The sequence below is a fragment of the Palaemon carinicauda genome, chromosome 1 (genome assembly GCF_036898095.1).
Source record: "Palaemon carinicauda isolate YSFRI2023 chromosome 1, ASM3689809v2, whole genome shotgun sequence".
NCBI classification, from domain to species: Eukaryota; Metazoa; Arthropoda; class Malacostraca; order Decapoda; family Palaemonidae; genus Palaemon; species Palaemon carinicauda.
In genome coordinates this window covers 180,969,752-180,995,941 of record NC_090725.1, presented here as the reverse complement: position 1 = coordinate 180,995,941, position 26,190 = coordinate 180,969,752, and the positions used below count along the sequence as shown (strand labels likewise).

Below are 26,190 nucleotides of genomic sequence, written 5' to 3'. Positions count from 1 at the left end.
ATAAAGCGTTCTTGGAAAAGGGCTTTTGAGGATCTTTCACAGAACACCACAGGGAGCTAGAAGAGCCTCTCACACTTTTTGTGCGAGACAAGTAGGTCTTGAGGGCTCGTACTGGACAGAGCAGCCTCTCTTGCTCTTGACCCACTAGGTTGGTCAAGTTAGGAACCTCAAAGGTCCTCGGCCAGGGCTTAGAAGGGTTCTCGTTCTTAGCGAGAAAGTCTAATCTCAAGGCACAAACTGCCCCATTCAGATTGAAGCCTACCTGTTTTTCAATTGCATGGACTTCACTAACTCTTTTAGCTGTTGCTAAGGCCAAAAGAAAGAGGGTCTTCTTGGTAACCTCCCTAAGGGGAGCCTGTGAGATGGGCTCAAATCTCTTGGTGCACAGAAATTTAAGAACTACATCAAGGTTCCAAGAAGGGGGCTTTAACTGGGTCTGCTTGGTCGTCTCAAAAAACTTCAAGAGGTCATGTAAGTCCTTGTCGCGAGACAAGTCCAAGCCTCTATGCGACAGACGGAAGAGAGCATACTTTTGTACCCTTTGATAGTGGACACAGCTAGCTTAGCGTCCTGTCTGAGGTACAACAAGAAATCCGCAATCTGGCTCACAGAGGTAGTGGATGAGGAAATCTTGTGCTTCCTACACCAAGCCCTAAAAGTCTCCCACTTGGACTGGTAGACCCTCTGCGAAGAGACCCTCCTCGCTCTGGCGATAGCTTTTGCAGCTTGCGCTGAAAAGCCTCTCGATCTGACGAGCTTCTCGATAGTCTGAAGGCAGTCAGATTGAGAGCGAGGGGGTTTTGATGATATCTCTCGAAGTGGGGTTGTCTGAGCAGATTTGGACTTGCAGGGAGGCTTCTTGGAAAGTCCATCAACAAGTCCACCACCTCCGTGAACCATTCCCTCATCGGCCAGAACGGAGCTATCAGGATCATCCGTCCCGAATCGAGGAGGGCGAATTTCCTGACTACCAGATTGATGATCTTGAACGGGGGAAAAGCATAAGTGTCCATCCCCGTCCAATCCATCAAAAAGGCGTCTACTGCTACTGCCTCTCTGTCCGGAACTAGGGAGCAATAGATGGGGATCCTCTTGGATAAATTGGAGGCGAAAAGATCGATGAGGGGTCTCCCCCACAGCCTCCAGAGACTCTGACAGACCTGTTGGTTGAGGGTCCATTCTGTGGGAAGGACCTGCCCTTTCCTGCTGAGCATGTCCGCCCTCACATTCTTCTGTCCCTGAACAAACCTCGTCAGCAGGCTTATCCTGTTCTCCTTCGCCCAAAGAAGGAGCTCTCTTGCTGTCTCGAAGAGAGACAGAGAGTGAGTCCCTCCTTGCTTCCTGATGTAAGCAAGAGCTGTGGTGTTGTCTGAGTTGACCTCCACAATCTTCCCAGACACCAAGTCCTTGAAGGCCTTTAGCCCCAGAAAAATGGCCATCAGCTCCTTGTTGTTGATGTGCCATCCCAGCTGAATTCCTTCCCAATAGCCTGAGACCTCCTTGCTTCCCAGTGTTGCCCCCCAGCCTGACTCTGATGCGTCTGAAAACAACACTAGGTCTGGGTTCTTCTTGTGTAAGGAGATCCCTTCCCCTAACAAGGTTGGGTCCAGCCACCACTTCAGAAGAGTCTTGACTTCTATTGGAATGGGGAAGGAAAAGGAGTCTTCCTGCATCTTTCTGTTCCATGTCTTCGAAAGAAAGTGCTGAAGAGGCCTTAGGTGGAGTCTCCCCAGAGAGACAAACAGTTCGAGGGAGGACAGAGTCCCCAGCAAACTCATCCACTCCTTCGCTGTGCATCTCTTCTTGTCCAGGAAAGTTCTGACTTTTACGAGACACTTGGCCTGTCTTTCCTGAGAGGGAGAAGCCCGAAAAAGAACTGAATTCAGAACTATCCCCAAATAGAGAATAGTCTGATTCGGTCTGATCTGAGACTTCTCCCTGTTGATGACCAGGCCTAGATCCTGAGCCATCATAAAAGTCTTCCGTAAATCCTCCAGACATTTCTCCCTCGATCGTGAACGAATCAGCCAATCGTCCAGATAGAAGGATATCCTTATCCCTTCCTGATGCAGCCAACCTGACACATTCGCCATTACCCTGGTGAAGACTTGAGGAGCCGTGCTGAGACCGAAGCAAAGAGCTCTGAATTGGAAGCACTTGCCCTCCATTACAAACCTCAGGTACTTCCTCGAAGTCGGATGGATGGGGACATGGAAATATGCGTCCTGCAAGTCGAGGGACACCATCCAGTCCCCTGGACGTACTGACGCCAGCACCGACTGAGTCGTCTCCATGGAGAACTTTGTCTTCTCCACAAATACGTTGAGCGCGCTGACATCCAGGACGGGTCTCCATCCGCCCGAGTTCTTGGGGACCAGAAACAGGCGATTGTAAAAGCCTGGGGAGACTAGATCCCGAACCGGTTCTATCGCCCCCTTGTCTAGCATTTGGTTGACAAGGTCTACTAGAGCCTTCTGTTTCCCAGGATCTGAGTACCGGGCTACTAAGGCCAGCGGAGCATCTGCGAGAGGAAGTTTTTTCAGAAAGGGGATCTTGTATCCTTCCTTGATGACTGAGAGGGACCAGGTGTCCGCCCCTCTCCTCTTCCAGGACTGCCAAAAACCTGACAGTCTTGCGCCTACCGTCTGGAGGAGACGAACTTCATTTCCTGGAGCGAGGTCTGAAAGAACCCCTGGTAGATCTTGGTCCTGAATCTTGCCTTCTCCCTCTAAAATCTGATCTTGAAGTAGTCCTGCCCCGAAAGGGCTGCTGGAATCTCCTTTCCTCCCGTTTCAAAGAAGAAGGAGGGGCTGCAAAGGGCTTACGAGCAGAACGAGATAAAAGGTCTTGGGTGGCTTTTTGGGCCAGAGAACGCGTAATGTCATTAACCAGAGACTCGGGAAAAAGATGTTGAGAGAGGGGGGCGTAAAGAAGCTCAGACTTTTGAGCATTGGTAACAGACCTAGAAGCAAAAGAGCAAAGCAGAGCTCTCTTCTTTAGGACCCCAGCTGAGAACAGAGCAGCCAACTCATTCGCCCCATCTCTGAGGGCCTTATCCATACAGGACATAATGCTCGTAAGGTCCCTAGATCCATCCATCTGTTCAGTTTTCCTTGCGAGAGTCCCAAGCGACCAGTCTAGGAAACTAAAAACCTCAAAGGCTCTAAAAATACCTTTGACGAGATGATCCAGCTCCGACATTGACCACATGACCTTGGCTGAGTTGAGAGCATGCCTTCTAGCAGAGTCCACTAAACCAGAGAAGTCACCCTTGGAGGAAGGCACTCCCAGACCCAAAGGTTCTCCAGTTGCATACCACATACCCGCTCTTGAAGCAAGACGAGCTGGTGGAAACGAGAAGGAAGTCTTAACTGTTTGTCTCCGCTCCATCATCCAGTCATCAATCTTCGTGAGAGCCTTCTTTGCGGAGATAGACAGCTTCATCTTGATGAAGGCCGACTGTTTCTTGGCCTTCTTTCTGTTAAATTGGGACTGAGGAGATTGAGGGGCAGCAGGTTGGAATTCCTCTCCAAAAAGTTCAAGAAGGGAGCGAGAGAGAACTTTGTAATCTCCCACAGCATCGGCAGGATTATCATCGTCATCAGAAACATCCTCGAGGGCCTGATCCACATCTGCAATATCCTTCGAAAGAGAAGAATCCTTAGAACCCGACAAGGGCAAATCAAAGGCATCATCCTGCAAAAGACGGGTTGCATCCTGGAGTCCCGCGCTAGAAGAATCCTTGGAACGAGAGGCAGTATCGTCCCGAAGAGGCAGGGTGGTATCGCCCTGGGACCGAGAACGAGAGGCAGAGTCGTTCTGTCGTCGAGAGCGAGAGGCGGTATCGTCATGGCGGCGAGAATGAGAGGCGGTATCGTCGTGGCGGCGAGAATGAGAGGCGGTATCGTCGTGGCGTCGTGAACGAGAGGCGGTATCGTCGTGGCGTCGAGAACTAGGGTCGGTATCGTCGTGGCGTCGTGAACGAGAGGAGGTATCGTCGTGGCGAAGCGAACGAGAGGAGGTATCGTCGTGGCGAAGCGAACGAGAGGAGGTATCGTCGTGTCGAAGCGAACGGGAGGCGGTATCGTCTTGGTATCGAGAACGAGAAGCAGCTTCGTTCGATAAGGTATCGTCCCGGTATCGAGAACGAGAAAACGTATCGCCCTGGTATCGCGAAGAAGTATCGCCTGGCGCAAGCACACATTCCTCATCCTGGCGTAGAGAGGGAGAAGTTCTCTTTAAAGAAGAACTCCGTTCTCTCTTAGAAGCAGACTTCTTAATCGGCAACGAGTCGTCTTTACGTCTGTCAGACTGGGCGTGAGGGCGGCTAAAGGCTTGTACTAAAGTCAAAAGTTGTTCCTGCATGACAGACATAAAGGATTTAGCAACATCAGCTGGGTCTTGCGGATCCGAAGGGGGGGGCTGACGAATAACACTCGTATCTTCGGCAGCAGGCTTCGTCCTTTTCACAGGCACGGAGTCGAAATCATCCTCCGACGGACAAGGTTCATAACTGCTAGAACCGGGAGAGAAAGAACGAGACCGTTCGTCGCGGTTCCATCTCCTCTTAGTAGGTCTTGAAGCTTCATACTTCCATTTACGTCTGGACGAATTCGGAGAAGAAAACAACACATCCGACTCGTCTTTCCCGTGACGGTCAAGAGCAGCCTGGGAATAGACAACAGGACTGTCTGAGGCGACGGCTGACCGAGGGTACGTACCTCTCACCCCCTTTCGGTCATCGACGTACCTTCTCCCTTGGTCCTGGGAGCTTGGTAGAGGTCTAGGCCTAGGGGTATGACAGATTCGGTCGGTCGCCACCTCCACTGCACTAACACAAGCACTTTCACTTTCCTTACCTTTAAAGGCCTCCAGCTGTTCTTTAATGGCCTTCAACTCGGCCGCCAGGCTAGCGTACCGAGGGTCATCCGTAGATACGGAACCTGTAGGAGGTGCAGGAGTTACTACCTCAAGGGAAGGATCAACTTCCAAAGAGGAATCAATAATAGGATCAATAGATAAATCTACGCTAAGTTCGTCTTCCTTACCACTAACAGACTTAGACTTAGACCTAGAAGCTCTCCTAACTCTATCGAGCTCTAGCTTACGCACATAGCGCTTCATAATTAACCAATCTTTCTCATCCAAAACCTTACATTCCCCGCACCTATTATCAAGGGCACAAACAAAACCCCTACAATGAGAACAAACAGTGTGAGGATCAACCGCCATTTTGGGTAGTCTCACCTTACATTCCTCATTCGCACAGATACGGTAATGACTCTTTTCACTCATAATGAAAAACAGCAAAAAAAAAGCTAAGAGAAAACAAAATACAACGATCGCCAAAACCCCAAATCAGAGTACTTCACCAAAAAAGCAGACTGGTACACCGAGCAGGGAAAGCGAAGAAAAACTCTTAATGACGGACCAACGTGTTATCGATCCGGCCGGCAGAGATGAACTGAAGAACAGAAAACGGGAATGATTCCTCCTACCACCCTTTAACGGGTGTTACCACCCAACCACCACAAGGCGGTTGCCTAGTTTTAGAAAAATTCTGCCGAAATAGAGATAATTAGCTATGTATATATAACTGCCAGGTAAGTTCTATTCATAAAAAGAGCTTGTTAACGCTATCTTGGTTTTCTTTGCTTCACTTTTTTCTTTCTTTCTATTCATCACGCTAGCCCTTCTCACAAATGATCGTTGCCAACAATCTCTTTGTCCTTTATCCCTATCAATAAAAGGCGCACTATCTCTTCCAGGGTATTGCTACGATGTCTTGTAATAATGGTGATCCCCTTCGATGGTTATTTGCTTTAATGGCTGCCTTTAGCTTGATGATCCTCGAGATCATAGGCCTATTCCGGCCATATTGTTTAGCCATACAGTATCACTCACATGCACACTGCTCTCATGTTTTTCTATAATTTCTTGCTTCAATTCTAATGAAAGAATTGCCTTCTTCCTGTACTGAAACTTAGCTTCTTAGGCACCATGATTATAGGTAAAATCACAAAGGAAATGTGAGAAAAGGAAGAAAATAAGCACTGTTAATAACAGACCAAACAGAGGACAACCACATGATACACACAAGAACAGAGAACTGAGCACTCGACACTCAATGGCGTAATGTTTACTTCGTGTGTCGAAATAAAATTCGGGTGTAGAGTCAAAAATTTGCTCGAATTTTACTTCGGATGTTGGAAAATTCGGATGTAGATACGTTCGGATGTAGAGGTTCCACTGTATATGTATGCATGTATTTATGTATATATGTATGTATGTATATATGTAGGTATGTATGTGTATACATATAAATATATATATATATATATATATATATATATATATATATATATATATATATATATATATATATATATATATATATATATATATATATTATATATATATATATATATATATATATATATATATATATACACACACACACATATATATATATATATATATATATATATATATATATATATATATATATATATATATATCTAAAGTAGGAAGATGTGATGTAGTTCTAAGGGAATAGTATGGGAAATATGTCTGGGTAATAAGCAAAGCTCTACCTCCAGTTTGTTTCTTCATTATGATCAGAGGTAAATGTAAACAAAACATTGGTTGCCATTTTTTAACGTGCTTTTTAGCGTGTTTAGGAAACGCATGATATAAAATTGCCTTTAATATTTGTGCCTGTTTTAGTTTAGGGTACTGTAGTACATGCATTAAGTGTTCTGTACATTAAAGGGTAGTTTGTTAACAGTACTACGTACAAGGGAAGGTTTTAAAAGTCTGAATATACATGTTGAATAAATAGGTAAATATTGTGTCACTACTTCGCGGATTTTCACCTATCGCGGCCGCGTCTGGAACCTATCTACCGCGATAAACGAGGGTTCACTGTATAAACAAAACATAAAATTTATCTTGATGTTTAGTATAAATGGAAAGCTAATCGAAGAGGCCTAATAAAGGCGGGTGAGATATAAAATATATAGAGGAAAATCTATAATTAACAACAACAATTTATAACGTGATAAGATAATTGCTAAAAGCCTAAAACACACTTCCGTACACTAAGGGAAGGGTCGGCCATCTTTACTCTATGGAAAAAACCTGAGATAAAAGAGCAAGGGCAAAACACTTTTACTCTCCTTTCAAAAGCATTTCTTTTGAGGATAGTATTGAATAATCCAACACGGCGAAAGCAATAAAACCAAAACCAAGTACTTCACCAATTCGGTAGAAAACTCGAGGTCATAATAGCGAGTGGAATCGACTTGTCGATGAAACCGACAGAGAAGAACTGGAGCTGTTTACATGTATATGCGGTATCTGGCCGATAGTCGGCGCTGGTGGGCACACCCGCTACCTTCATGGCGATCGCTCGCGAGTTTTTGGATTCTGTCGAGCCGTCGGAGACGTCAGCTATTATATATTCACCGGCTAAGTTTAATATTTAAAAAAGCACGATAAAAAATGGCAACCAATGTTTTGTTTACGTTTATCTCTGATCATAATGAAGAAACAAACGCATTTACACATCTGTGTATAGGTTAGTTTTTGCATCGATTATATTGATTATACAGTATGTTGATTTTGTTATTACCAATGTTTTACTTAATTTTTCTTAGGACTTCCAAATGAAATGTTTTTCTTTATGATGCCGCCTGAAACGGCGGCGTCATAAAGTACGCTCCATCTTCGATCGTAATAAACAAACGAAGGCATTTAACGCGCATGATGAAAGTGATAAATAATGATATTACAGTAAAAGCTTTTAGAAAATAAGTTATTACAAATATTATTTACCGTATCTATATAAAATCATACAATACATACGTAGCAAAGAAGGAAAACAATTTACGAGAGAGAGAGAGAGAGAGAGAGAGAGAGAGAGAGAGAGAGAGAGAGAGAGAGAGAGAGAGAGAGAGAGAGAGAGCGAGAGAGAGAGAGAGAGAGAGAGAGAGGAGAGAGAGAGAGAGAGAGAGAGAGAGATTGTTTTACGTACGTAAATGTAAATTTTAAACAAAAAAATATGATAGGTTATAACATGTATATTAAGACTTTTAAAACCTTCCCTTTAACTTAATGCATACTAAACTAAAACAGGCACAAATATTAAAATGTTAGAATATTAAAGTAAAACATGTATAAAAAAAATAAAGATTGTTACTGTACTCACCACGAAAGAAGTTGAAGAAAAACTTGAATGATGAAGGCGATGAATTTGCTGCACAGTAGAAATGATGATGATGAAGCTGATGATGTCTTCTACTGTGCAGCCAATGATGGTATTTTATGTCTCTTCAGACGGAGGTGTCTTTTCCTGGGACACCTCTTCAACTTCTTCCTGGGACACTTCTTCAATTTCTTCCAAAGGCGTAGTAGCAGGAGGAACTGGCTCTTTTTTGCGAGGCTGTGATCGGAAGTTGCTGCCGCTGCTTCTTTTTTCGCTCGAAGAGCATCCTGTAGGGAGTCATGATGTTGCTCGAAGAGCATCCTGTAGGGAGTCATGATGTCATCGATCTTGTTGCAGAATTGCATAGAACGAACCATATCCTCGTCCCACTCTTGCGACATTTCTTTCACCTCCTTCACATGGTTGCAGAACTTGGCAAGCCGTTCTAATGTTAAGCCCGTTTCTTCGACATTTTCTCTGTGTTTCACTGTCTTCTTCACTGGCCGATTTCGTCAGGTCTTCTAGGTCTGCGTCAGTTAGCGGCTGGGAATGGCAGTCCAACAACTCGTCGACATCTTCAGTCGTCATGTCGCCAAACCCGTCACCTCCAATTATCGCAGCCAACTGCACAGATTTGCGTATTGCAGAGTGTTGAATCTCAGACGGTGTGAATCCCTCGTCATCGTAAACAATCTGGGGCCACAACTTCTTCCAGCTCGCATTGACTGTAGCAGGTTTCATTTCTTGCAGTGCCTTCTGGATGTTCTGCAGGCACGTGGCTATTGTGTACTTCCGCCAGTACGCCTTCAAATTGAAAGTTTCATCTTCATCTTCTTGGGCAGCATCCACACACGCAACGAGGTCTGCCAAGGTATTCTTCGTGTAGAGGGCCTTGAACGCCCTGATAACCCCCTGGTCCATCGGTTGAATTAATGACGTGGTGTTGGGTGGCAGGAACTCAACCTGAATGACCTCATGCGACAGATCAGTTGCGTGTCCACCAGCATTATCCATAAGGAGGATCTTAAATGGCAAGCCCTTCTCTACGAGATATTTGCTGACTTGCCAGTTGGAGGTCAGCATCTTCGTAATCCATGCTTTTTGATTATGCATCCAGTACACGGGAAGGAGATTCTTATTTTTATTTTTCAAAGCACGAGGATTTTTCGACTTGTAAATAAGCCCCGGCTTTAGCAAAAATCCAGCAGCATTGCCACACATCACGAGGGTTACGCGATCTTTGAACGCTTTAAAGCCAGAGGCTTTGGCTTCTTCTTTAAACAGGAAAGTTCGCGACGGCAGTCTCTTCCAAAACAAGCCGGTCTCATCCATATTAAACACTTGTTCCGGCTTGTATCCACCTTCAGCGATAATGTTCTTGAACGTCTCGTTCGCGTAAGTTTCAGCAGCGGTAGTGTCAGCGGAAGCAGCCTCGCCATGCAGGGAAACGCTTTTCAGGCCGAAGCGTTTCTGAAACTTCGCGAACCATCCTTTGCTGGCGGAAAAACGTTGTTTCTGACGCTGGGAATCAGTGGATGTCCCTGGTTGAGGTTCATCTACATCATCATCTTCTTCAGCATGGTCGCCATCGTCGTCTTGAGGTTCCTTTGCCGCAAAATTCTCATAAAAGCCCAAAGCCTTGGTTCGGATGGTGTTCGTATCCAAGGCTATGTTCTTCTTCCGGCAGTCGGCAATCCAGACTGCTAAAGCACCTTCCATACGTACGATCGTTTTATTACGCGCGGTAACGACTCGCTTCACTGATCTGCTAAAGGTGATGGTAGCCGTCTTTCTAATGTTCGCCTCATCCTTCTTGATGTAGCGAACGGTGGATTCGTTCACTCCAAAATGGCGGGGTGCGGCCGCGTAACTTCTGCCTTCTTTTAAAATATCGAGAAGCGTCACCTTCTCAGCAATCGTCATAATTTTTCGGTGGTGTTTAGGCTCACTACCAGCCTTAGCAGATGCAGAACGCTTGGGAGCCATTGTACAGTAGGGGTTAAACAGAAAGTTCAACAAAAAGTTCAACTTAAAACAGTCACGCACAGCACAGATTAAAGTTCACAATAACGTAGCAGCATCTACCCGGCGAGAGAGCGGCGAACGAAGTGGCCGCGAAAAGATGCTGCGGGTTGGAGAAGCGGTCAAAACACCAATCACAGGCTAGATTTCAAAACTTGGGTTCTGATTCATCATCTATCAGCACTTGAACCAATCACAGTCTGTCTTAAATGCTACGTAGTAGTTACCAATTCAAATACAAGGCACTACGTATACAGCTTTACGTACGCTATTTTACGCTTGTTTTGTTGTAGGATATGTACGCTTATTCGAGATGTGATTTTTGCAACAAAGAATATTATTGGATGCAGTACTACGTACGTATACATACAAAAGATTCATGGAAAAGATGCACATCTATTACATTTGTAGTAGTAGCCATCAGCAGCCTTACACCATTCAAATACGGTATGACTGCATCTGATTTGCGTTTCATGTTCGATTTAATTTCACTACGTACTGTATACTGAATTATCGTATGATCACATTCTCTTTTCGTGTTTTATTTCTTTCTGTACTGAATTATATGTCAAATGTAATGCAATGAACCATCAGTAAGAGCAGATATTACTAATTACAGTATTAATGGAATTAACAAAATACGTATTTGGGGTCTTCATATATCGCGGTATTTACGAAATTTCCGGAAAATCCGCGATATGTGTATATACATGCGTTATGAAAAAAATCCGCGAAGTGGTGAATCCGCGATGGTCGGACCGCGAAGTAGCGAGGGCTCACTGTACCATAAAAGGAGGTTTCACTAGCAAAAAGAATTCGCATCCCTCCTTTAGAAATAGTGCTGATCAAAGGTCTACTCCTCTCCTCTCACAGATTCGCCAGAAGCTGTTTAGTCTGGCTCCCACTGTTGTCTGTGCAGTTTAGAGACAAAAAGTATGCAGAACCTTTCTTGCTGATTTAGACACCAAATCTTGTGTCACCTTTAGGGCTAAAGTGGAAGAGACTTCTTTGACCAAATCTTGAGGAAGAAGAGAGAAAGAAAAAAGGGGAGTATGTACCTCAATTCTGACTTCTGAATGGGTGTAACCCCAATGGACAGAAAAGAACACATTTGGGCTCTTTTCTTAAAGACCCCCACTGAGAAAAGGACTGCTAACTCATTGGAACCGTTCTTAAAGGCTTTATCCATGCTTAACATAATGAGGCTGAGACTATCAGTGTCCACATCCTTCAAGACAGAAACTTTCTTCCCCAAGGCTCCTAGAGTCCAGTCGAGGAAAAAGAATACTTCAAGAGCATTGAAGACGCCTTTGAGAGGATGATCAAGCTCTGACGTTGACCAGAGTATTTGGTCCTTCTCAAGGCCATCTGACGTAGAGCGTCTACTAGACTTAAAAAATCTCCTTGGGCAGAGGTAAGAACTCCCAAGCTGAGAACTTCTCCCGTCTCGAACCAAACACTAGATCTGGAGGTCAATTTAGCAGAGGGAAAAGGGAAAAACAGTATACCCTGTATATTCTTGGATTGCATCCAGTCTCCCATCATCCTCAAAGCTCTATTAGATGATTGGGACAGCACCATCTTTGTAAACAGAGACTCCTTCGACACCTTCCCTAGCATAAACTCTGAAGGCGGGGAACGAGGAGCAGCAGGCACAAAATAATTTGGAAACTCTTCAGAAAAAACTCTCGTGAGTTTCTATGAGTCAACCGAAGGAAGAAGGAACTTAGGATCTTCTCCTACGAGAATTCCTCTAAAAGATAAATAAGGGAAAGGAGATCGTCGATCCCTTCTTCCTAAAAGTCTCTAACCGAGGTAGAGACGTCTTGTTTCCTAGGAGTTAACTCCTTAAGGTCCTGTAATTCTGGCCTCAATAAGTCCAAGAACATTACTTAATTTTACTTACTTTTAGGGGTTTATTTCTCGCCCTCCATTAGACACCAAGAGTCTGTACATGCGGGCCTTGGTGTGAAAATAATTCTTCCAGTTAATATTTTTCTCTGTATATTTTCAGTTATAGCGCCTGGTATAACTATGTTCCAACGCTAGACGCTCACGGTCATTACGATCGGAACTAAGACGTTCGGCTCGACTGGTGTAATCACGACATCCGAGTCCTGATGCTCGACGTCACGTCTAACTGCTTGATGCTCGGCGTCAAGCCTAACACCCGACGTCAAGTCCAACTGCTGGACTCACGACGCCATGCAACTGCTTAGCGCTCGGCGTCACGTCTAACTACTAGACACCTGACGTCAAGTCCAACTGCTGGACGCTAGACGCCATGCAACTGCTTGATGCTCGGCGCCACGTGACTCTCGGAACAATGACGTTCGCGGTTTAGACACTCGGAACTATGCCGACACTCGGCGTCACGTCCAACTGCTTGACGCTCGACATCACATAAATGCTTGACGCTCGACATCACATAAATGCTTGACGCTCGACGTCCTGTTGAACTGCTTGACACTCGACATCAAGTCAAACTGCAGGACACTTGACGCCATGCAACTGCTTGACGTTCGGCGCCACATGACTCTCGGAACAATGGCTCTCACGATTCAGACGCTCGGAACTAAGACGTTCGCGTCTAGAACATTTGCTCATCCAACCAGAGAGACAAAGAAGTTGCACACAGTTCCAAACATCGTGTCAAACTCTTACAGCATCGTTAGTAGTGCTGGACGTTCGACGTCCTGCTGGACGCTCGACGTCCTACTGGAAGCTCGATGACGTCATGCTGGAAGCTCGATGACGTTACACTTGTCTCCAATGACGACCTGCTGGAAGCTCGATGACGTCATGCTCGGTGTTACGTGTCATGAATTCCAGCAACTCAACGCTTGGCGTGATGTAGTCCATTCCTTAACGCTCGGCATCCTTCTTGACGCTAGCTTATTTGTCTAGTGGAAGTGAAATACGTAAGATGCCAGCCCTGTCTGTGAGCTGAGTCAACCAACGGTGAAGATAACACTTTTACCTCGCCTTACCAGCGGCGAGGGCGAGCGTCCTGGGAAGCGACAACAGGAACGCTCGAGGGGACGTCTGCTAGAGCGCTAACGCCTCTCGTTTCCTTTCGCTGATCGACATTCCTTCTCCCAGGGGTTGGGGAGCTTGGAAGGGGTCTAAGGCTAGGATAATGAAAGATTCGAGCAGACGCACCCTCCACTGATTGATTAAATTCACTGCACTAATTTAGCACTGAAAATTGCACTTTTTAGTACTCTTTCACATAAGACCAAAGGAAAGACATGTAAGCCTTTTACCTTGTAAAAAGAAAGTACATTAAATGTAATATATTAATTAGACCTGCCCGCTGCGAGAGATATTAATCTTCCGCTAAGGGCTTGAATGAGAATTCAATAGGTTATTAATTAATATTAGAAATCCCTATATTGAAAACAAAAATAAATAACGATGCAAAGTAATTTGTGAGACTGTATCGATTGTCTGAGAATAACATAGCGTAACTTTAATTGTACGCTAGTTTTATTTGAACTCTGAAAATAGATCGATGATTCTCTAAATAAAGTATACCAATAGGACAAATATATTCTTAAAAATAAAATATTCCTTTTATATTATAAGAACTTAAATACTTTCGTTTTTAAGTAGAATTTTACTTTTCATAAATAACGATACAACGTTATTGTGATACTGTATCGATTGACTGCAATTATACAGGTTACAGCGAGTGAAAAATCCAACGATGTTGCCGGCGTGAGCGGCAGGGAAGATCGGAGGAATCATGGAATGGTTCCAGGTACTTTGCAAGGGGCGCGCAGGTGGTACACCTGGCAACCCAATCTGCGATTGCTGCGAGTTTTGAAATTTCTGCCGGACGTCAGGGACGTATAGCTATATATATAACTACCAGGTAAGTCTTATGTTTAAAATGGATATACAGTGTACAGCAAGAGTTAGGACAAGCTGGGTGGAGAGAGGTAAGTGGAGAGAAACATGCCCAGTGTAAAAGAGCTTGGGCTATTTGAAATCAATGCGCCACAAGAGTATTTATCGCGAATATGAGGTCTTTTATTTAATAAGCATTGCAGTTCTCTGTGTTGTAAGTGAAATCGTGAAGGGAGAATTCACATAAAAAAGAAGCCTGACTGTACATGAATATTCCTACGATGGCTCCCGAACCCGGCACTTTGTCGGCCAGGGAGGAAAAAACCAAACCTGACTTGGCGACCACCAGAGTCCCTGATATTGGAGGATCCACCACTCCCTTCACCACTGGCGCCAGAAAATCACAAACCTCCACATGGGGTAATGGGGGAGAGGAAAACTTGGCTATCACCTCCCTCAAAACAGTCCAGAGAGCTTAACCAAGAGACCCAAGGAAGCCCAAGCTTTCCTTAGATCAAACTCGTCGTCAACAGCCTGTACAGAGGATCCTTCAATCTCTGAAGGATAGTAGCAAACACTAGTGGTTCCCAGCACCCCAATAAAGCCAGAATGGGATGCAGATGTCAATCAGCGCTCTCCCGACTCCTGCGCTGTACTCTGCGGAGACCATTCCAGGGGCCTAATCGCAGAAGCAGCAGCAGCAGACACTTTGAGAAGATGACGGCAGTGGAAACCTTCATCAGTGTTGTCTTATGTGTTGCTCAGTCAAACCACGATGAATGCCAAGCATCCTTCTTCCCCATCAAGAAAAACGCCTACCACTGCACCGGAGGTCACAATCGATACTTGGCAGAGGGGGATGCCTATAAATAGACATGCCCCGACACAAAGCACAGAAGGTGTGCGGATTTACAGCCGGCTTTGCCAAGAAGCAGTTGCTGCTCCGGACTTCTCCCAGCAAACATGAAGTTCTTGTTTCAATTCCGTTATTCACAACAACCATACACTGTAAGAGAAATAATCTGCCTTATTGATAAGCACTGTCTGTGTCTATACGTCACAGCGGTCAAAGCTAAAGTGAGTGATGAGCCAACTATATGGAGGCAAGGTTTCTCGCCTGACACCGTCTCTAGTCGGATAACTGCTCGTTATCCCTTTCAACTACCAATTCCAGCTCGTGCTCTAGTAATCTCCCTAATCAACGGACAATGGTTTGTATGATGCGTAAGAACAACTTTATATTTTTTAAATATTTTAGTGTACTTCCAATAAATAACAGTGCTGCACTATGGGCATGAGAAATTCTACTTTATATAATTCTATGTCTAACAGACACTTCATCATAATTTGAATGATAAAATTTCTCCAATCATACCTACCGATAGCATGATTCCCAAACGTACCTACCCATTGCATGATCTTATAAAATCTATATAAAAATGACCAAAAAATTATTAAACTTTCTAATACTTACAAAAATATTGAATGAAAGTTTCCTTCCCTTTCAACAAAATTAAGAACATGTTCTAACATTTTTGTGCCTATTCCAAGCCGACGATATGGGGCCAGGCAGCCTAATGTCATTATGTAAAGTCGCCGTTGCCCATCCAGCACATCTACTCGACAACACACTCCACCAACAACCATGTCATTGTAGTATGCTGCAGATATAAAAAAAGCTACTGTAGTTATCAAAACTAAAACACTATTAAAATATACAGTATTAATCACAAAATACTTACACAGCAGTGACTTTTTTGCATTGAAACAAACATAACCAATTTTTTGTCATTTGTAATTTCCTTAACTATACAAACCTGAGATCTTTAGCACTATGAGGTTCCGATAATGCTAGGTTCACATAACTAAAAAGAAAATTTATTCAGCTTTCCAAAGCAGTTTTAATTTTCTTTCTATCTTTGTTGCTTTGTTAGTTACACTATGAAATGTTAACATAAGTAGGTTGACACAAAGTCATTGCTCACCGCAAAAATGTTTGCAAATCATGAGCCTACAAAAATTTTGTCAAGGGTAGGTTCAGCACAACGAGAATCCGAAGGCCTAGCGTCAGGAGAGCCCCAAGGCTCAATGCGACACACAACAAAAAAAAGAGAGAGAGAGAGAGAGAGAGAGAGAGAGAGAGAGAGAGAGAGAGAGAGAGAGAGAGAGAGAGTGTGTGTGTTACAAACTTCACCACTTGTGGACGAGAGAGAGGTCCTCCCGAAGGAGGACACTGCCTCGGACTTTCCTTTCTCCTAGTGCCAGGCAAAAAAGTGCAAACTTTAGCAGCCACACCAAGGTGGTCCGGTGCTGCTCCCAAAAGGGAAAAGGATCCACCTCTGAGGAAATCGGTGTACGCTTCCTCTCAGCACCCAACTGAAGGAGTTCGAGCAGAACTTCCTTTGACAGGGGACCATCTACATCCAGCGAGAGCCACATCTGCAAGAAATCAGAAAAAGTGGCGGAACTCTCCGGGGGAAGGGGCAGGACCGTATTGTTAGGGGAAACGGTACCGTCCCTCGATTGTCAAGGATGACCTGGGGTTAATAGGGCTGCGCTGCTACTCGGCTGTTCCCCAGAGAGGAGTGGTCGAGAATATTCGGGATGAGATCAGGGGATAAAAGAAGAAGTCCAAGACTTCGAATTTGAGGAAAACCCCAAAGGATTAGAATCTCGCTTAGACTTCTTCATTTTCCTGCGCCAAAACCTCTCCCACTGGGAAACAGACCACTCCCAACACTTGGGATAAGTACTGGCCCAGTCATACTGTTGGCCTCAGCAAGACACACACAGCTGGTGAGGATCCATCTTACGGACGGACATGAAGGTACCGCAGGAGCAACCCTCAGGTGCAAGATAGGTGCTCTTGATGCGTCATTAGGAAACACTCACATTCTGAAAAGAGAAATAAAAATAAGAATTATTCATAATCAAATAGCAAGTCAAGATTAAGGAGGGAGAGAGTGGCAACATCTACACACTACCGAGCTTAAATCAAAGTGGGTGCTCAGCCCCGGTGTGTGAGTGAGTGTGGTAGCTGGCTACTCCATTCCCTCCCGCTAACTAGCAGTTGGGGTAGTTATCCCTTGCTAAAATCTTTTGGCTCATCTTTCAGCTACGCCAAAAGTGATTTCCCCAATAAATAGCGAGGGTTTGTATAGACTGACGGAACAAACTAGGCTTTGAACTGGTCCACTGCTCCCCCAAGGGCAAAGCTGAGGTACTTTCTGTAGGACCAATGAAAGGGCATCTGGAATCACACATCCATCATGTTCACTGAAAGAATGAAGTCTTCTTTCCTGATAGCAAACCACAAGGTGCTTGCCATCTCATTCTTGATTGGTATCTTGTCAAATAAAATTGTTCAAAGGAGAGACCATGAAAGCTGATTCTATGGCAGCAAACTAAAGGGCTGAGAATGAGGTGTCCTCATACTTGTCTCTCCACCGGAGTTCCTACAATCAACATGGTCACTTCGGATGTAGTTAAGCAAAACCTCCTTGGAGGGCAAACCCGTAAGCCCCAAGGAGGACCAAAGCTGAAACACAGGTGTTAGTGACATGTCCTCCCCCAGGGGAGGAGGGGAAGCTGCTTCGCTAGGGAAAGCAACCTCATCTCTCGATACCCAAGGTTGGTTAACAATAAATCGGTCTACGCTACCACTCGACGGTCTCTCGAAAGAGACCGACAGAGTGTGAGCTTCGGAGGAGGTTTGGGCAATGGAAGAATAGGCCTTGGGTTTTTCTCCCTTCGAAGCAACCTTCGACGGAGAAATATCCCGTTTGAACGTCTTCCGTCATCGCAAAAACCTCTCCCGCTGGGAGGCAGACCACTCCCTACACTCACTACACTTGTTGACACTATCACACCGTTGGCTCCTACAAGAAGGAAAATGGGCATGAGGACCAGTCTCGACCGCCAACTTGAACGTTCCACAGAGGCGGTCGGGAAAACCAGGGCAGGAGTGCATGATCGCAGAGGCCAACTTCACATACACAGAAACTAGAAAAAAGAAAGAACAAAAGCAATTAAATGGCTGCCAATACGATGGCGAGGATGAGAGCGGACACGTACGACCACCATCCGACCCGAGAGCAAAGTGAGCTCAAGCACAGGTGTGTGAGGGGGGGAGGTAGCAAGTTACCCTCCCCTACCCCCGCTAACTAGCGGTGTGGGTAGTAAACCCCCGTTAAAAATTAATGGCTCATCATTTTAGCTACGCCGAAAGTAATACCCATATTAAATATGATATTTTCTATTTAAAATAAATTTTTTAATATACTTACCCGGTGGATATATATGTACTGTAGCTAACGTCTCCGACGGTCGACAGATTAAAAAAACTCGTGAGCGATCACCGTGGTGGTTGCTGGGTGTGAACAATGGCGCCAACTGCCAGCAGGATACCGCATATATTTCCCCAGGAATTCAGTTCTTCTCAGTCCATAGGGTCTCTATCGGGGAGGAAGGGGGGGGGGGGGGCTTTAATTATATATATCCACCGGGTAAGTATATTCAAAAATGTTATTTTCATTAGTAAAATAAATTTTTGAATATACTTACCCGGTGATCATATAGCTGTCAGCTCTGCTGCCCGACAGAAAAACCTAAGGACAAAATACGCCAGCGATCGCTATACAGGTGGGGGTGTACATCAACTGCGCCATCTGTCGAGCAGGTACTCAAGTACTCCATGTCAACACAGAACCAATTTTCTCCTCGGCCCACTGGGTCTCTATTGGGGAGGAAGGGAGGGTCCTTTAATATATGATCACCGGGTAAGTATATTCAAAAATTTATTTTACTAATGAAAATAAAATTTTTCAATATTAAACTTAGCCGGTGATCATATAGCTGATTCACACCCAGGGGGGGTGGGTAGAGACCAGCATTACATGTTGACATTATTATGAGCTAAGTATTTTGTATTTCATTTTAGCAGTTATTCAAAATAACAAACATAAAATAAATAAGTACCTGGTAAGGAAGTCGACTTGAACAATTACTCTGCCTTTTTAAGTACGTCTTCCTTACTGAGCCTCGCGATCCTCATAGGATGCTGAGCGACTCCTAGGAGCTGAAGTATGAAGGGTTGCAACCCATACTAAAGGACCTCATCAAAACCTTTAATCTAGGCGCTTCTCAAGAAATGACTTTGACCACCCGCCAAATCAAGTAGGATGCGAAAGGCTTCTTAGCCTTCCGGACAACCCAAAAACAATAATAAAACATTTCAAGAGAAAGATTAAAAAAGGTTATGGAATTAGGGAATTGTAGTGGTTGAGCCCTCACCCACTACTGCACTCGTTGCTACGAATGGTCCCAGAGTGTAGCAGTTCTCGTAAAGAGACTGGACATTCTTAAGATAAAAAAACGCGAACACTGATTTGCTTTTCCAATAGGTTGCGTCGAATATACTTTGCAGAGATCTATTTAGTTTAAAGGCCACGGAAGTTGCGACAGCTCTAACTTCGTGTGTCCTTACCTTCAGCAAAGCTTGGTCTTCCTCATTCAGATGGGAATGAGCTTCTCGTATTAACAGTCTGATAAAATAGGATAAAGCATTCTTTGACATAGGCAAAGATGGATTCTTAACTGAACACCATAAAGCTTCAGACGGGCCTCGTAAAGGTTTTTAAATAGAACTTAAGAGCTCTTACAGGACATAAGACTCTTTCTAGTTCATTTCCAACCATACGAAAAGTTTGGAATATCGAACGATATTGGTCAAGGCCGAGAAGGCAGCTCGTGTTTGGCTAGAAAACCAAGTTGTAGAACATGTAGCCGTTTCGGATGAGAATCCGATGTTCTTGCTGAAGGCATGAATCTCACTGACTCTTTTAGCTGTGGCTAAGCATATCAGGAAAAGAGTCTTAAAGGTGAGATCTTTCAGGGAGGCTGATTGTAGCGGTTCGAACCTGTCTGACATAAGGAATCTTAGTACCACGTCTAAATTCCAACCAGGTGTAACCAAACGACGCTCCTTCGTGGTCTCAAAAGACTTAAGGAGGTCCTGTAGATCTTTATTGTTGGAAAGATCTAAGCCTCTGTGACGGAAGACTGATGCCAACATGCTTCTGTAACCCTTGATAGTGGGAGCTGAAAGAGAACGTTCTTTCCTCAGATATAAGAGAAAGTCAGCTATTTGAGTTACAGAGGTACTGGTCGAGGATACGGATACTGACTTGCACCAGTTTCGGAAGATTTCCCACTTCGATTGGTAGACTCTAAGGGTGGATGTTCTCCTTGCTCTAGCAATCGCTCTGGTTGCCTCCTTCGAAAAGCCTCTAGCTCTCGAGAGTCTTTCGATAGTCTGAAGGCAGTCAGACGAAGAGCGTGGAGGCCTTGGTGTACCTTCTTTACGCGTGGCTGACGTAGAAGGTCCACCCTTAGGGGAAGTGTTCTGGGAACGTCTACTAGCCATCGAAGTACCTCGGTGAGCCATTCTCTCGCGGGCCAGAGGGAAGCAACTAGCGTCAACCTTGTCCCTTCGTGAGAGGCGAACTTCTGCAGTACCTTGTTGACAATCTTGAACGGAGGGAATGCATATAGATCTAGATGTGACCAATCTAGTAGAAAGGCATCTATATGAACTGCTGCTGGGTCCGGGATTGGTAAGCAAAATATTGGGAGCCTCTTGGTCATCGAGGTTGCGAAGAGATCTATGGTTGGCTGGCCCCAGGTGGCCCAAAGTCTCTTGCATACATCCTTGTGGAGGGTCCATTCTGTTGGAATTATTTGTCCCTTCCGACTGAGACAATCTGCCATGACATTCAAGTTGCCTTGGATGAACCTCGTTACTAGTGAAATGTCTAGACCTTTTGACCAGGTGAGGAGGTCCCTTGCGATCTCGTACCATGTCAGAGAGTAGGTCCCTCCTTGCTTGGAGATGTACGCCAAAGCCGTGGTGTTGTCCGAGTTCACCTCCACCACTTTGCCTTGAAGGAGAGACCTGAAGCTTTTCCAGGTCAGACGTACTGCCAGTAGCTTCTTGCAGTTGAAATGCATTGTCCTTTGACTCGAGTTCCATAATCCCGAGCATTCCCTACCGTCTAATGTCGCACCCCAGCCTACGTCCGATGCGTCCGAGAAGAGAACGTGGTTGGGAGTCTGAACAGTCAGGGGAAGACCCTCTCTAAGGTTGATATAGTCCTTTCACCAAGTCAGACCAGACTTTATCTTTCCGGAAACCGGGATCGAGACCGCTTCTAGCGTCTTGTCCTTTTTCCAGTGAAAAGCTAGATGGTATAGAAGAGGACGGAGGTGTAGTCTTCCTAGTGACACAAATTGATCCACGGATGACAGTGTCCCTACCAGACTCATCCACAGCCTGACTGGGCAGCGTTCCTTCTTCAGCATCTTCTGGATGGATAGCAGGGCTGGGGGTTGATCGTCTTGTTCAGCAACGTCCTCATCAGAGGGTTCCTCATCCGAAACTGATGAGGAAACGGCAACGGAGTGGGCAACGTCTGACTCGCTGAATCCGGTCGCACTGGTGGATGCGTGACGGAGCCGGACGCAATATCATGGCACTGCTGCACAGTCTGTGAACTGTCAACAACCATGGGTGCGCGAGGAAGTGCAGCGTCAACCCGAAACTGTCTAAACTGTCTGGGCTGTGCAGTCAACACCCTACCGGGTTGCTGAGGTTGACGCACTGCGTCACAACAAGTCACCTCTGCTGGTTGTTGAACGTCTTCCTAGTGACACACTGAACGTCAACAACCACCTCCGAGCGTCGCTTAACGTCAACGTGCGACTGGCAACCCACACTAGGTCGCATCGGTGGAGGAACCACCTCAACTGGCAGACGCGAGTAGGATACCTCAGCGTCAACAGGGCGCACAACCAACCGGTTGGAAGGTTGTTGGCCAGAAGGTTCTTCTCCGTATTTAAGTCCTCTATCAAGGACACAAGCTTGGACTGCATGTCTTGCAGCAAAGCCCATTTAGGGTCTACGGGAGCAGGTGTGGCAACAGACGGGGTTAGCGACTGAGGCGGAACCATTTACCATCCCTGGAAGCCTTGTTATGTGTGACATAATAGTACAGCAAAACTTCAAAGGCTCGACAAAAGTGAGAAGTTGACCTGTAAACAACTTGGAGCGTCTCCTGGCTAGGCGCCAGGGCGAGTCTACCAGAATTGAGAAGTCTATCTGGGCAGAGGCATGAACTCCCAAGCCGAGAACTTCTCTCGAGTCCTATCAGACTCTCGCTCTATAAGCCAGTTTAAAAGAAGGGAAATCAAAGGCTGTATCCCTAAAACTCCTCCTGGTGCAAAAACCAGTCGCCTAGCCAACGTAACGCTCTCTAGGAGAGCGAGAGAGCACTAGCTTAACAACAACGGCTTCGAAGTAGCTAGGCCTAGTGTAAGTTCTGACGTTTAGGCGAACGAGGAGCAGCAGTTACAAGATCCGGACGAAGATCCTTAAAAAAAAATCATCATGATTTAATTAAAGTCCATAGGAGGCTAAGCAGCTTAAGGCTCCTCTCCAAATGACAGAGTCCTCAAAGGAATATCAGTAGGAGGGAGAACAGCACTTTCTCATCTACAGGAACCTTGTCCGATAAAAGCTAGGTTATCTCAGTGAGTCTCTCACTGGTGCATTAGTAGCAGACCAGAAGGCAACGTCATGTAACTGCTTGACAGTCTGTGAACTGTCAACAACTGAACTGTCAACCACAACAGGTGCGTGAGGACATACAGCACTGGTGCATTAGTAGCAGACCAGGAGGCAACGTCATGTAACTGCTTGACAGTCTGTGAACTGTCAACAACTGAACTGTCAACCACAACAGGTGCGTGAGGACATACAGTGTTCACTCGAGACTGCTTTGACTGTCTATACTGAGTAGTCAAAACCACTCTAGAATGCGGAGGTTGACGCACCGCGTCAAAACAAAACAACTTAGGTTGTTGTTGTAACTCGCGAACGTCAACGGATGGTTCTGTGCGTCTGTGAACGTCAACGTGCGGCTGGCAGGGTACACTGCGCATGGGTGGTGGAACTCTCACAGCCGGAGTGCGGGAGCAGGTAGCGTCAGCGTCTACTGTACGCACAACCGTGGTTGGTTGTAGGCTAACGGGTGCAGCGTCAACCTTCTCCGCACGATACTCCTGCATAAAAGATGCTAACTGTGTCTGCATAGACTGTAGCAAAGACCACTTAGGGTCTACAGCAGCAGGTGCGGCAACAGATGGTGTTACTGCCTGTTGCGGTACCGCTTTGCCTCTCTTAGGAGGTGAGCAGTCGTCGGAAGACTGCAGCGAGTCCGAACTGACCCAGTGGCTACAACTGGGCCGTTGGACTTGCGCGGAAGGGACCGACTTGCGCTTAATAAGCTGCGAGACCTTGGTCCATGGTTTCTTACGAGAAACCTCTTCCGCAGACGAGAAGTAAATGGGCTCTCTCGTCTTTGTGTGGGTGGGGCGATCTTGGGTAGATACGCCCGAAACCACGGAGGGAAACGTCTGTTCGTTGATCAAGGCCTGACGAACCCATAAGTCGTTCGACATTACTTCTCCCCTGGGCTTGGGAGCTTGCAAGAGGTCCCGGACTAGGTGAACGACAGGCACGAACAGACGAACCCTCGGACGCAACACTGTAACACTTTGCGCATATCACTTTATCACTTCGATTTTCTGTTTTGCACTTATTTCACTGAAATCGAAACTTTTACTGATTTCTACCTGAAACACGCAATTCTACCCTTCATTAAAAGGTAGTAATTGCGAAACAGTCGTATAATGCAGCTCATTAATACTAGCAAAAACAGAAAACATATATAAAGATAAAGAATTCAGTGGCTGGGAAAGAGACTAAACACTAGTTCAAATAAACTACGTTTACAATCTCTCACCGCACATAGCCTGGGGACAAGAATAAAACCCTAGAAATGTTTTACCTTCTTCCCCGTACAGCGACTAGGGAGGAGAGTAACACGAGAACAACGTTACCCGCTTGAACGCAACGTTTTTTCTCCTCTCTCTCCCTCCGTCTCTATCTCTCACTCTCTTTCTCTCTTGATTTCGCACCTGAGAGAAGAGCCCAATAATATATCGTCAAAAAAACATGTTATTTGGCTAAAGGAAAAAACTGAAAGGTTTTCCAAATAAAAGTTCCTTTAATTTAGAATTTAAACCTTTTAAGCTAAGAAAGAATGAACGAAACGTCAAAATCGATTTACTCTTACTGCAAAGTGAAACCGTGATACACTCTCTCTCTATCGTAACGATAGAGCGCATGTTGAACGTCCTGAACGTCAACAACTGCGTAGTGTAAAAAACTAAACGTTAGTTCATCTTTGAAAACAGTACGAAGACTATCAAAGAAATTCTTTCATAAAACATTAAATTTAAAAAGTTTTAAATTCTTTAAAGGCTAAACACGATATAACGGGCTCAACGTTGATTAACTTCGGTTCCAAGTTAGGACCGCCTACTATCAGGAAAGATCGCATATAAACAAAACATAAAAATTTATTTTTATATGTTTATAATAAATGGAAAGTTAATCGAAGAGGCCTAATAAAGGCGGAGAGATATAAAATATGTTAAGCAAAATTACTAAAAACCTAAACACACTTCCGTCTAAGGGAAGGGTCGGCCATTTAAAAGTGAAAGAGATTCCATACTCTCTTTGTCACCAAAATTAAATCTATCCAAAACGAGTTCAAGTTTTGAGATGAAGATAAAACCCCTGCATAGCGAAAGCTCAAAACTGGAATAGTGTACTTCACCAAATAGTTGTGAAAACAAATCCAGTTAGTAACAGCGTATTTAGTAGGTCTTGCCAGTGGCACGACAGAGAGAAAATTGGTTCTGTGTTGACATGGAGTACTTGAGTACCTGCTCGACAGATGGCGCAGTTGATGTACACCCCCACCTGTATAGCGATCGCTGGCGTATTTTGTCCTTAGGTTTTTCTGTCGGGCAGCAGAGCTGACAGCTATATGATCACCGGCTAAGTTTAATATTGAAAAATTTATTTTAAATTGAAAATATCATTTTTAAATATTTAACTTAGCCGGTGGATATACATGTAGCTGATTCACACCCTTGGTGGAGGGTAGAGACCAGTATTAAACATTAAAGGAATATAAGCTCAAGAGTTTTTGACAATTATCCAAAAAATAAACTTGAGTATAGGTACCTGATAAGGAAGCTGACTCTGATGATACTCTGCCTCATTAGTCCGCTATCCTTATGAAGCCCAGCGTTCCACTCAGGGTGCTGAAAGACTTCTAGGAGCTGTTATATTTAGGGTGAACACCCCTGTAACAGGACCTCATCAATACCCTTGATCTAGGCGCTCTCAAGAAACAAGTTTGACCACCCGCCAAATCAAAAGATTGCAGAAGACTTCTTAGTCTCCACGTACAACCCAAAAAATTAAAAGTTTCAAGAGAAGAAAAAGGATATTGGGATTAAGGGAATATAGTGGTAGAACCTTCACCCACTACTGCACTCGCTGCTACGAATGGTCCCAACGTGTAGCAGTCCTCATAAAGAGTCTGGACATTTTTTAAATAATGTGAAGCGAACAGAGATTTACTACTCCAAAAGGTTGCGTTCATAATGCTTCTAAGGGATCTATTTTGTTTGAACGCTAATGAAGTTGCCACCGCTCCAACTTCATGAGTTTTAACCTTAAGCAATTTCAGATCAATCTCACTTAAATGAGAGTGGGCCTCTCTAATTAAAAGTCTAATAAAATATGACAACGCATTTTTCGACATCGGTAAGGAGGGCTTTTTAACTGAACACTATAAAGCCTCTGAATTACCTCGCAGCATTCTGGTTCTATTTAAATAAAATTTAAGAGCTCTTACGGGGCACAGGACTCTTTCAATTTCGTTCCCAACAATTTCAGATAGACTGGGAAGTTTAAACGACTTAGGCCATGGACAAGATGGCCGTTCTCTTTTGGCTAAAAAAACCAAGTTGAAGCGATCATACTTCTTTATTAGAGCAGAAGCCGATATTTATGCTGAAGGAATATACTTCACTAACTCTTTGCGGTAGCCATGCTCACTAAAAAGAGAGTTTTGAGTGTAAGATCTTTGAGTGATGTTGAATTCAACGGCTCAAACCTTTCAGACATAAGGAAC

General features: G+C 44.8%; 1 protein-coding gene across 2 annotated transcripts in view; it reads right to left on the bottom strand.

Moving 5' to 3' along the window:
• san (Probable N-acetyltransferase san) overlaps positions 1-26,190 on the bottom strand; it is a 96,075-nt gene that overhangs the window by 38,371 nt on the left and 31,514 nt on the right. For both annotated transcript variants that reach the window (XM_068386351.1, XM_068386344.1), the window contains exon 3: positions 15,555-15,741. In XM_068386351.1, the coding sequence (XP_068242452.1) occupies positions 15,555-15,741 (187 nt within the window). The remainder of the gene's footprint in view (positions 1-15,554; positions 15,742-26,190) is intronic.